General features: G+C 36.9%; 1 protein-coding gene across 3 annotated transcripts in view; it reads left to right on the forward strand.

Moving 5' to 3' along the window:
• The window catches only part of GPD2 (glycerol-3-phosphate dehydrogenase 2), a 155,030-nt gene that overhangs the window by 67,316 nt on the left and 74,774 nt on the right, over positions 1-12,940 (forward strand). For all 3 annotated transcript variants that reach the window (XM_041721819.1, XM_041721817.1, XM_041721818.1), the window contains exon 3: positions 3,337-3,508. In XM_041721819.1, coding sequence (XP_041577753.1) covers positions 3,337-3,508 — 172 coding nt within the window. The remainder of the gene's footprint in view (positions 1-3,336; positions 3,509-12,940) is intronic.

Genomic DNA, 12,940 nt, shown 5'->3' on the forward strand with positions numbered 1-12,940 from the left:
TCTTGAGTAATTACCTAGGAAAGGATTACTGGCTTGTATGGTAAGTGTCTGTTTACTTTTATAGGAAACTCAGGTCTTCCAAAATGGCTGTCTCATTTTGCATTTCCACCAGCAATAAAAGAGCTTTCCAATTGTGTTGTATCTTCACCTGCAGTTGGTATTGTCCTTTTTTTTTTTTTTTTTTTTTTTGGTTAAGTTCAACCTGCTCTAAAAGACTAAAGAATCTTCGAAACTAGAGTAAAGTTGCTTCCTATAACCTAACTTACACTGGAAGCTCTTGAAGGTTTTTACACAAGGAAATGATGTTACTTGGGTTTTAAAATGACCACCCCAGCTGCAGTATGGAGACTGACTTGGAGGTAGGCGTGGTGAGTATGTAAGGACCAGTGGGAAGATATTGTCTTAGTACAGGGGAAAGGGGACATATCTTGACTGGGAAGGGACAGTGAAGATGAAGTGACTGGGCCTGAGACTTTTTTAGGAGGTGGAGTTGTTAGTACTCAGTGATTGATCAGATATGGGACATAAGGGAGTGGCACAAGCAACTAGATGCAAAAAGGCACCTTCCCTGATGAACACTGACAGGGAAAGTGTTTGAATTTTGAAATATACCAAATGGAGGTGCCAAGTAGGTAGTTTGATATCTGGGTTCTAGAATAGCGGAGCAAAACTGGAAGTCAGTATTGTATAAAGTTACATGACCATATGGAGGTAGAAGAAATTCTCTAGGGTTTCTCTAGAGAGAGGCCTAAGAGGAATCTTAGTGTTTAATGTTGAGGAGTAGAGGAACCTCCAGAAGAAACTAGGAGAGAGTGGTTAAGAGAGACTAGGAAGACAGAGAGCTCAGCTCAGACAGTTATCTCCCAGATGCCAAGGTGAGTGAACAGAAAGTTGTGTGCTGAGGTGACAGCTAACATGAGGGATAAACCATGCTGACTGGATTTCGCAGCAAAGTGGACATGAGTCAGTTGTGGTGGTGGTGGTGGTGGTGGTGCTATGTATGTGAAAATGCAGATTAGAATGAATTGAGGAGTTGGTTGAGTGAGTAGGAGGTGATGCAGTAGAAAAAGCAAGGGTATACAGGACTTTCCAGAATTTTTAGGATGGTAAGAGGCATTTTTTTATCGTTAAATTGAGATGGGATAGAGTGTACTGGGAGGAGGATGAGACAGGGGACAAAGATGGAGAAAGAGTGTAGTCTGTGGAAAGAGAAACCCATAAGACATGAGGGGTGCCCATCAGCATACTTGCTGAGAAAGAAATTCAGTTTAATTTAATATTCCTAGTTATGACCTGTTAGCAGAGTAGACCAGGGGCCTTTTAGTATTACCAAGTTCTAATAACTTACATCATGATATAGTCCTTAAATTTATTTCTTGAGTATTTCTATAAAACTTACCAAGCAGAAAATGTCAGCATTTTTTTTTTTTTTTAATGTGTGAAAATGCTCTGGCAGTTTAGTCACTTGTCAGTCTTATGTCCAAGTCCTATCCATCTGTCATGGGCCAGTTGAATGCTCAAATGAAAGACCCTCCCTCCCTCACCAGAGTGGCCATAGCCTGGTGCTTCTTTGCTTTACTTTGGCACTTGTTCTTTCTACATAGTTTTATATGTTTATATACTGCATGTATATATATATATATATATGTGTATATATATATATACACACACATATATATGTATATAATTCTTTTTCTTCATCTTCTTCTTCTTCCTCCTCTGCCTCTTCTCCTCCTCCTTTGATAAGAGAAGGCAAACCCATGACAGAAAAATGTCACATTCTCCAAAGCCTAGTGGTTACATTTATTTAGGTACCTTAAATGTATATAAATATAAGCATGGGGAAATGGTTATTAGTAGATGATGGGAAGAGTTATATAAAGGAGAATAAGATTTTTGTGGCTTGCAATTGGATTATATAGCCTGAAAATTTATGGCACCTGATTATAATCTTTTGTTTTGATGAGACTTATTAAAATGTGTTTTAAAAGTTTCCTTTTACATGCTATTAAATAAATTATTTAATAACTAATAACAACTATGGTGGTACTTTACAGTTTACCAACTACCCTCATATTCTTCATCCATTCAGACTGAGGACGACTCAGAGATGTAGAGCTAGAGACATCACAGGGGTCTGTCTATCCCATTTTACAAATGAAGAAACTAAGCCCAGGGAGATAATGTGTCAAAAATCACATTGGTAAACAAAAGTGCTGAGTCCTAAGCTAGGACCCTCTGATCCAGGTTCCTTTCAACATCCTCTGTGGCTTCCAGATTTATTTTTATAGAAATCCAGTTGGTCCAACAGTAATGTAATTTAGAGCAAGGAAAATAGAAGTTACATACCTGTGGATAACTCACTGTTAGAGCAACATTAGCCGGTACTATTCACTATAGTGATTAAACCTAGTATTAGCATTTTACTTCCCTATTTTTCTAGGCTTTTGACTCTAACTTCTGACAACTACTTTTTTTTTTTTAAGGCTAGCATCATTTTTTAAATTAAGGATAATAACTTATATTCTAATGAAAGAAAAAGTAGAAACAAGGAAGGTAATTATCCTTTAGAGGGGCAATAGCTGGCTTTAATTGTTTTATTGTTAAAGCTTTCAAAAATGGAAATAGTGTATATCAAAAATATAAAATCTATAATTTTATATTAAAACATTTAATGGGGAAGCCTCAGACTAAACTCCTTAAAAATATAATTTCTACTGGCTATAGCTGATCATTTAAACAGGACAATTACTTCTGTCAAACAGATTCTTTTTTAATTATATTGGCCTAAACTCATAGACCTCCAAACTCTAGTATCTATTTTTGCCAGAGGAATTAAGGAATGAAGAACATACACTTTTAAGAAATTGCAGAAAGGCATAAAGTGCTTTTTTTCCTCCTCCTTTCAACACTTTTAAATGTTATCTGAATGAATTACTGCTATGGGGTAAAACATTTCCTTCTGTTCTCCTATAACTTGTCTTAGACTAAGTATTTGGGAATTGTTATCCCATGTAGGAAATAGTTGAACTTGGCCGTTTATGAAACCAAAACAAGCAGTTGAGATATATTGAACCTGAAACTAGGTGTTCCATGCCTAAATCGTTGTGGCTTATTAAAACAAACAAACAAAACGAAACAAAACCTCTAGAATCTTAAGGACTTTTCTTTTCTACAAGATAGTTAGTCTTGTAATTCCATGTGGACGATGGAGTATGGTCTAGCTTTCGTATTGCTTGTCTCCATTACAAACTTCTTGTTTTAGTGTAATGTAAAGTGTATTGCATTAGCATTCTACATGAAAAACTGAAAACGGACTTTGGACTTTTACATCAGGTGAACCTGGCCTATGTCGAAGCAGCAGAGTGCGTTTCAGAACCTGTTAACAGGGAGCCGCCTTCCAGAGAAGCTCAGCTACTGACTTTGCAAAACATGTCTGAATTCGATATCCTTGTCATCGGAGGAGGAGCAACAGGATGTGGCTGTGCACTAGATGCTGTCACCAGAGGTGAGTCCCCTTGTGGATAGATGTATTCCAGATAAAGGTCTCATCTTCAAACACCTGGGTCCCCTAGTCAAACATGCAGTGTGCTTTGTATGCTAGTAAAGTCACATTTCTGTTGCATTTCCTGATTTTCCATCCTTTGTGAAGCATTTTCATATTTTTTAAATATAGGCACCTGCACAATTTTAAAATTAAACACAGCTTGTATTTTACACTTAAATGAATTTCTTTAAAAAGAAAAGTTTAAGTTTCTATGAATTCATTATTTTGATGTTCCTCGTATTTCTTTCTAATCTCAGAAAGTAAATAACTTTTAATGAAATAAAAATATTTGTATATCATCTGATATCACATTTATGTCAGTGAAAGGTAAAAAAGATTTATTAAAATGAATTAATCTATTAAAATAATTGTTTTTGTTCCTCTATCTCTCTTTTTTTTTTTTTTTGTTCCTCTATCTCTTAAAAGCATTTTTTCCCAGTGAAATACGGACTTCAGTTTGGGTAACTCGGGTTTATGTGAATTCATGATAGAAAAGACTGTTGCTAACCTGTAGTTCTGTCTCAGGCACCCTATCAGTCAGCCTTAATAAAGGCATGATGAAAAAGCTCTTTAAAAATGGAAACATGACATGTAAAGAAAGAAATTTTAATATGGAACACCAGTGCTTTCCCATATGATATATTTAATAAAAATAGTCTGATTTTTACTTGATTGTTATTAGTGTGGAGTTTGTGGTGAAGGGAATCTGAATACATATCCCAGCTCAGCATCTTAATCAGATGTGTATATAGATGTGAACACAGACACACGCACACACACACATGCACTTGGGCAGATAATTTCTGTAAGGTTCCTTGTCTTTCAGAAAAGGAAAAAAATCATTCTTTGAATGTTGTGAGGATTAAATGTGAAGTCATGAAGATGACTTAAAAACAATGCTTGTGATATAAAATACAGCTAAATAAATTATAGGTAGTATTTATAGCTACCATTTTTATTATTACTATTCTTTTTCATTTTAAGTATGCTCCACATCCAACGTGGAGCTTAAACTCATGACCCTGAGATTAAGAGTTGCAAGCTCTATGACCAAGCCAGCCAGGGTCCCTGTAGCTATCATTATTAACATGAAGGCAAAGACTTTTTTTTTTAGTACTTTTTAAGAAGATTGTATTTATTTATTTACTTAGGATGGTGTCTCTTTATTTATTTTTACTTTAATATTTTATTTAAATTCAATTTTAGAGAGTATATGTGAGAGCCGGGTTAGGGGGAGGTGGATGGGGAAGAACCCTGAGTGTGGAGCCCACATGCGGCTCCATCCCATGACCCTGAGATCACGATCTCAACCGAAATCAAGAGTCAGTGGCTTAACCAGATGAGCCACCCAGACACCCCTAAGGCAAGAGACTTTTAGAACGAGTTGTCCAGGAAAAGTAATCTTTGTGGTATCCTTAGGTGTACCCAGTTGGGCTGGGCACTGTTGCAAGGAATTTTGACTCTGGATTATTTTAGTTAGTGTATCAGGTTCAGTATTTATTGCAATTTCGTATTCAATGGTAATACATTACATAGAATAATTCTCAGATTAAGTTACTGCCACATCCACCATAGACTTAGTTGCCTTATATACCTGGTAGTTTACTCTTAAGAAATGAATAAATTTGGGGCGCCTGGATGGCTCAGTGGTTGAGCGTCTGCCTTGGACTCTGGTCGTGATCCTGGGGTCCTGGGATCGAGTCCCGTATCAGGCTCCCAGCATGGAGCCTGCTTCTCCCTCTACCTGTGTCTCTGCCTCTGTGTCATTCATGAATAAATAAATAAAATCTTTTGAAAAAATTAATAAGTTTCACAGGTTTAGACATATGTGGTCAAGAAAGTGCCCTAGATTTACTATGCTAGCATAGGGTCAGCACTGAAGTTTTGATTCACAGAGACTTCACAGCTTAGTTCCTTTCTGTCACTTTCAAATAATGGTAAGTCCCAAATATAGGCATTGGAATTTATTCTGTTGTCAGACAGGCCCCAACTTTCATATAACTCCCTGTTTACATCCATGGTTCATAATTTGTGCCACGTTTCCCTCGGACAAATTAAACCAGATGGAAAGAATGGTTATAGTTATGTCAAGGTATCAGAATTCACCTCTCTCCGCTGGAGGCCTGCGGAGGAGAGTGGAAGGGGAGGACATGTTTGTGACTGTAATAGGACATCTCTTTTGGAGCTACCCCTCCCAGGAGGGAGAATTGACCAGGTGGCGATTTTTCTGTCCTAGTGAATCACTCCCCCAGTAAGATTCAGAAAAATATATTTTGGTGTTTCTGGTTATGTTTATGTTATGTACTGAAATATATAGCAGCTTCCTCTCCCTTTTCCTTTTCCTTTTCCTTTTCCTTTTCCTTTTCCTTTTCCTTTCCTTTTCCTTTCCTTTTTCTTTCCTTTTTCTCTTTCCTTTCTTTTCTTTCTTTCAATTTTAGTTCCACAAATATTCACTGACTGCCTATTGTATGCATGCCAGTATGCAAGATACTAATGAGAACACACACTGGACTGACATAGTTGACACCTCTAAGGTGATCATAGTTCTACTTGTCTGGAGAGACTGAGTTACATGTTGGAGAGTATGTGCCTTCAAAAGATGTATGGGAACGCACACTGGACTGACATAGTTGACACCTCTAAGGTGATCATAGTTCTACTTGTCTGGAGAGACTGAGTTACATGTTGGAGAGTATGTGCCTTCAAAAGATGTATGGGCATTATGGACACAATAAAGCTGAGGGTCATTATATCTGCAGAGAACTGTCAGGAGAGGGAAAGCTACTGTTTATGTTTAGCATAGGCAAACATTGCTTGGTGAAAGTATTCCCATCTGAGGAGGAACCGCATGGAGTCAGTGTGTGTGGGAGACAGCACGTTTCCATTTGGAGCATCGAGTGTGTATGAGAGAAGCTGGGGTGAGGGGGTGGGGGCAGGACTGGGACATACAAAATAGAAGGAGGTAACTTGATGGTGTAGTAGGATATAAAGAAAGGAGCCAACATGTACAATTGTTTTCTTCCTTCCTGCATCCCTCCCTCCCTCCTTTCTCTCTTTCTTCCTTTCTTTCGAGAGGAACAATTTGAATATTTCTGTGCATGCAGAGGAAAGAGCCTGTACAGGAGGAGAATCTTCATATGCAAATAATAGAAGGCAGCATGTTGAACAAGCATATCAAAGATGTATCTTAGGTTTGGCAGGGAAATAAGGGACATCTCTCAGAGACAAAAGCAAAGGGTAAAGATTCTAAGATATAAAAAAAGGAAGCTTGTGTGAGTACGGCCTATTCTTATACACACAAAAACAAAGAGATGTTCTCCTTATGGATAGGGGTAGGGGACTTCCATGTAGAAAAGATTTAGAACCACCCTATGGAAAATGTGATAGGGAGTTACTTTGCTGTGGTTAGAAAATGTAAGTTTGTTTTCTATGAAGGGTGTGTGTGTGTGTGTGTGTGTGTGTGTGTGTGTGTGTGTGTGTGTTTCCCCGGTATTGCTCAGAGAGGAGGCAGAAAATACACAGTGGGTAGCATGCAGAATGGAGAACTGACTGGATATCAATGATAGAAGGAGAAAATGAGAGAGGATTCTTTGAAGGCAGAGGGCTTTGTTTAAATGGAAACCTAGAACTGATTGGGGGAGTTGAGGGGCATTAGAGAGCCAGCTTCCTTCAAAAAATTAGGGTAGGGGATCCCTGGGTGGCACAGTGGTTTGGCGCCTGCCTTTGGCCCAGGGCGCGATCCTGGAGACCCGGGATCGAATCCCACATCGGGCTCCCGGTGCATGGAACCTGCTTCTCCCTCTGCCTGTGTCTCTGCCTCTCTCTCTCTCTCTCTCTCTCTCTCTCTCTCTCTCTTTGTGACTATCATAAATAAATAAAAATTAAAAAAAAAATCAGGGTAGGTTGCAGGATTGAGTGCAATGATAATAAGGCAACCAATATTCTTTTGTGCCTTTTCTTCCTTTTCTCCTTTTAAAAAGTCTCACTTTCTAGATTTATATCTTTTTCAAAACGTAGGCGATATCATACTGTAGTCATTACTTTGCAGCGTGTTACTCTCAAATAACAGTATATTTAACCATCTTTACAGGTATAAGGTATTCATTCTTTTAAATGGCTGAAGAATTCATCCCAAGGATGTTCTTGTTAATGATTCTTTAAGTTTCAAGTTTTTTGTTTGTTTGGCTTTGGTTTTGTTTTGTTTTTCCTGTTTTAAAGCAAAACTGTTTGTGAGTCAAGCACTGATCTAGCTCTGAGAAGTAGATTAATAAGATGTCGTTCTGTCCTCCAGAAGATTGTAGTTTGTTAGTCATTGCTGAACAAGTGCATTTTTCTTTCCTTTGGGCAGTGAGCAGGACATTAACTGGTGTGTGAGCCCATGATCAAAGTCATAGGATAGTGATGGTGATGATGGTACGCTGGTGATGATGGCTTTGGGAAGACAGGAGTTTCCAGAGACTGGCTGTTGACCAGTTTGTAACAATTGGCTGAATGTCTTTTTATGTATATGGGGTTTTGTCTGCAGAATATGCCTTATAAAAGGGTTGGATAAACCTCAGTTTGTATTTCTTTTATAACACTGGTATCCCTTGGGGGGTAGGACTTATAATTAAAATGTATAGAGATGCTGAAGTTAATCTGTATTTATCCTTTTACTACAATTTCTGATCATATCAGTAGCCCTCTGAAGTGTGAAATAATCATGGGCATTTGGTTAATGAATTGTGCACTGTTGCTGTTCATTCATGGAATTTGCTCTTTTATTATATTTGATGCTTCACTTAACAACAAATTTTGCTTTCTCTGCATTTGATATGTTTTTACCAAATTATTCCTGATTGTATCCATTAATCTTTAGTCACATTTGACAAAAATAAATTACTGTGATCTTTTAAAGTTACCAGTAATAATTAGATTTTTCAGGACATCAAAGTTTTGGGGGAACCACTAGATGTTAAAGGGCTTGTATAGAAATGTTTGCACAAGCTTTTTGATGAAATACTATGCCCAAATGCAATTTTGGTAATGGATAAACAAAGACTGTAGAAGGCAAGGAAAAAGTCATGAAGTCTTCCTAATGAACATTTATTTGCATTCTTACCCTCTGCATTTTCTTGGGAATCAATTTTCATTTGTTTCATTTGGGAATATGATTTTATAAACATAATATGCACAATTCTCATCACGTTCTTCTGCAGGTTTCCAGGATCAATAGAAATTGCTTCTCTGTTTAACACTGTCCAGTCTCTGGGCAGGAGCCCAGCCTTGACGCGCAGTTCGAGGCAGTCTGCCCCCTGTGAGAGCTGGAATGAGGAAAATCTGATAAATATAATCACCCCCTCAGGGTCCTTCAAGGTGTCTTTTCAGTTCATTTTGGTTTTTTATGTGACTTTACCTCTATGTATCAGGGATCACCTAGGACCCTATTTTTTGGTTTAAAACCAGATTTATAACATTTAACCTTTATGGCTTTTAATTCAAATTCCAGAGAATACTGCCTCTTGCAGGAGGGAAATGTTAGCTGTAGTTCTCTTGTTCCAAAAGGGTATACATACTTTTAGTTTATGAATGATTTATGTCTGGTACTTCCTCAATTCTCAGTTCCTGCACTCTAACATGGTATAGCCCAGTGATTTAAGGACACGGGTTATGGAATTAAAATGAAGTGGGATCAAGTCTTGGCTTCATCATTTACTAGCTTTGTGAGCTTCTGCCAAGTGTCATAACCTTATAGAGAGTCTCCAGGTTTTCACACATAAATGAGAGAACAATAAGACTTTTCTGCATAAGTAAAGGTTTATAAAAGGGCAGAGGTGTGTGCATCATAGGAAAAGTACAGAAGAGGGAGAGCCTGGGAAAATAGTGCATTCTGGGAATTAGGAGCCTACACCCTCAACCTCTTCTATTTCCACCCCTCTGTCACCACGACAGCAGAGAAAATCCTATTTTGGGACAGTGGACTTGCAACAGATGAAAGTTTGCTGTTTGCTGAACAGTACTAGTTAGACCAGATTGCAAATTCCTACTAAAATTTGTTGGAAATTTAATGTAATTTTAATTAATATACTGATTGTCTTTGACAAGAGCCAGAGGCAGGACTTGGAAAATTGTGCTAAAGTTTATCTGGAAAAATAAGCCTCTGAGACCTATTGGAATGAATTTTGAAAAAGAGTAATGATGAAAGATACAGAGATCTATCGGATATTAAAGTGTATTTTAAAGCTACTTTTATTAAAATAGTTTGCTAAATGAACAATAGAGATAAATGAAACAAAAGAGCCTAGAAATCTAAATACATAAAATTTAGAATATGATAAAGGCAGCATTTCAAATCCTTCATTATTGGTTATTTAATAAGTGGTGTTAGAATATATATATAAATATATACATATATCTTCCATTTGTCATGTTCCAAGTGAACCAAGGATGTAACAAAAAAACACCATTAAACTATTAGAAGAAAGTGTATGTGAATATTTTTTTTAAAATGGAACAAGAGGGATCCCTGGGTGGCGCAGCGGTTTAGCGCCTGCCTTTGGCCCAGGGCGCGATCCTGGAGACCCGGGATCGAATCCCACGTCGGGCTCCCGGTGCATGGAGCCTGCTTCTCCCTCTGCCTGTGTCTCTGCTTCTCTCTCTCTCACTGTGTGCCTATCATAAATAAATAAAATTAAAAAAAAAATAAATAAAATGGAACAAGAATGGTATTTTGGTATTAAAATGGTATTTTTAAGCAGGACACCAACACTGTCATTTGGAAATTTTACTAAATCTGATTTTAAAAAATTAGAATTTATCTGTGGCAAAAATATAATAAACCTTTGAGACTGGGAAATTATTTATAACTTATCAGACTGGGTTTGTTTCATATTTTTTCAACTTCTCTATATCCTTTCTTTAGTATGTCTATGATAAACAGTGGATAGCTAGATTCTTCTGTATTTTTTTTAAGTTTATTCATTTAAGTAATCTCTGTACCCAGCATGGGGCTTGAACTCGTGACCCTAAGATCAGGAGTCCATGCTCTTCCAACTGAGCCAGCCAGGAGCCAGGGGATTTTTTTTTTTTTAATGCTTAATAAAGAGAATCTATCTTTATTTTTTTTATTAAGATTTTTATTTTGATTCCAATTAGAATCTCTCTTTAACTAGGTGAATCTGATCCATTTAAAGATGGATTCTAGTAAGCATAAAAAAAGAATGGAATTTGAATTATTTCCATTTGTTTGGATGCTGTATGAATTTATTTTGTATTTTTTACCTTACATCTTTTATTTTGCCACTTTTCCTTCCTTCCTTTCTTTCATTCATATGAAATCACGTTTATATAACTCTTTTCCATACCTTAAATTGTACACATAGAGTCCTTTCCACTCTTGAGTCCCATCAGAGACTTTTCTCAGAGCCAAATTGAGGCTCTTACCCTGTGTTGATATTGGGTATTGTACAGATTGATTGCTGAGCCAGCTGATGGTGCTTTGGCTTAGGTGATGCTCTCTGTGTCGGTCTTCCTATATCCTAGATATGTCCCCACAGATAGTCCACAGCCCCGGACAGTGGTCAGCAGAAGCATCTCCACCAGATATTCAGGTACTTAGTCCAGCTTTCTTACCTCTCCTTTCAAGGGAGACTTGTATTCCTCTTGCCCTTCAGGAATTGAATTTTTGGATGCTTTTGCCTATTTCAGACCCAGAGCTCAGCAAGACGGAGGCTTTTGGCCTCCCTACTCCACTCTGAATTTCTGCTGCATTTCTGATCCAAAGTGTGTTTATTTTTGAGTCAACCTTGTTCTTTAAATATACATAGAGATTATTTTCTCTGTGTTTGCAGAAGAAGAGGAGTTCAAAGTTGAACTCATAATGCCATATCGATCTAAATTTTTCTTACAGCAATATATAATAGCAAAAACCTGAGGCCTGGTTTAATAAATTGGGTACATTCCATCATCGAAAAGAGGTTTATATGCATTTTCAGGAAAAAAAATGGCTAAAATGTATTATAAATTGGAAAACAAGTTGTGAAGAATAATGAGTTTTTTAATCGTATTTGTGTTTAAAGCAAAATGGTACACAGGTTGTATACTATCATAAGCATAAAAGTTTCTGGAAATATATATGGGACATTTCTATTGTTAATGTTGTCTACATCTGAATTTTCTAACTAGAAAGCCAGTAGTATATTAGTCTCTCCTTTCTTCTGTCTCAGTTGTTTGGATAGTCCTCCTCTCTTTGAAGACCAGCAATTTTTATAATAAAAAAGTAAAAAGAGGAAGCACTAACAGCAACTCCCTTCTTCCCTCATAACTGTATTATTCAATTTAATGTTATAGCTTAATACATTTTTGTGCCTCCATAGTCTGTGTGTACTTAAGGAACACAAAGTGTGTTAAGGATACATTCTACTGTAACGTGACGTCTCCTTTAATAGTTTATCTGTTTCTTAATATAAAAATAGCAATAGATATGAAATAACTAATCCAATATTATATAATTCTGTAAAATGCTAATCTTCATTGTTAGAAAAAAACTAGGCCAACACATACGATTGAGACTGAGAGGATTAACAAGCCAGGTATACTTTGCGCTGTAGAAGAGTTATTTTTTTGAGATTGATCCTTCGTATAAAATGTTCAGCCTTTGGCTTAGTCCCTTGTCTTACTAATGGCATTGGCTTTCTGATATCCAAGGATAAGTGCCCAAAGCTTTTCTACAGAAAGATAAACTTTCCCTTCCTTAAACTGCAGCATTTTTCCTTCATGGGGCATGTGGCTTTAATACATATGCTATGGGGGGATCCCTGGGTGGTGCAGCGGTTTGGCGCCTGCCTTTGGCCCAGGGCGCGATCCTGGAGACCTGGGATTGAATCCCACATCGGGCTCCCGGTGCCTGGAGCCTGCTTCTCCCTCTGCCTGTGTCTCTGCCTCTCTCTCTCTCTCTCTCTCTGTGACTATCATAAATAAATAAAAATTTTAAAAAAATACATATGCTATGGTACTAATGTACAGAGTATTTAAATTTTTTGATTTGTAGATTACCTTGGTGCCTCTACTAGGTAATTCACAGGGGTTAATCTCTCCTTTCTGTTTAAAAATATCTAAATAATGCCATATCTGAAAATTTATTCTAATGGAATAATTAAAAATGCAAAGATTTTAAATGAAAATATGTTGCAGTACTATCTGTGATAGTGAAGGTATGAAATAACCCAAATGTTCAAAAATAGGAAATTGAATATAAATCATTGTAAATATTTAGTGTAATACTATTCATACATTAAAAATGAAATTATAGAAAAATATGTATTGACATGGAGAGATGTTTACAATAAATAATGTTAAATGAAAAAAAATGAAATATATCATATGATCCTATTTTTGTAAAAATGTACATATGTG

Source organism: Vulpes lagopus, chromosome 11 (assembly GCF_018345385.1).
Source record: "Vulpes lagopus strain Blue_001 chromosome 11, ASM1834538v1, whole genome shotgun sequence".
Lineage (NCBI taxonomy): Eukaryota > Metazoa > Chordata > Mammalia > Carnivora > Canidae > Vulpes > Vulpes lagopus.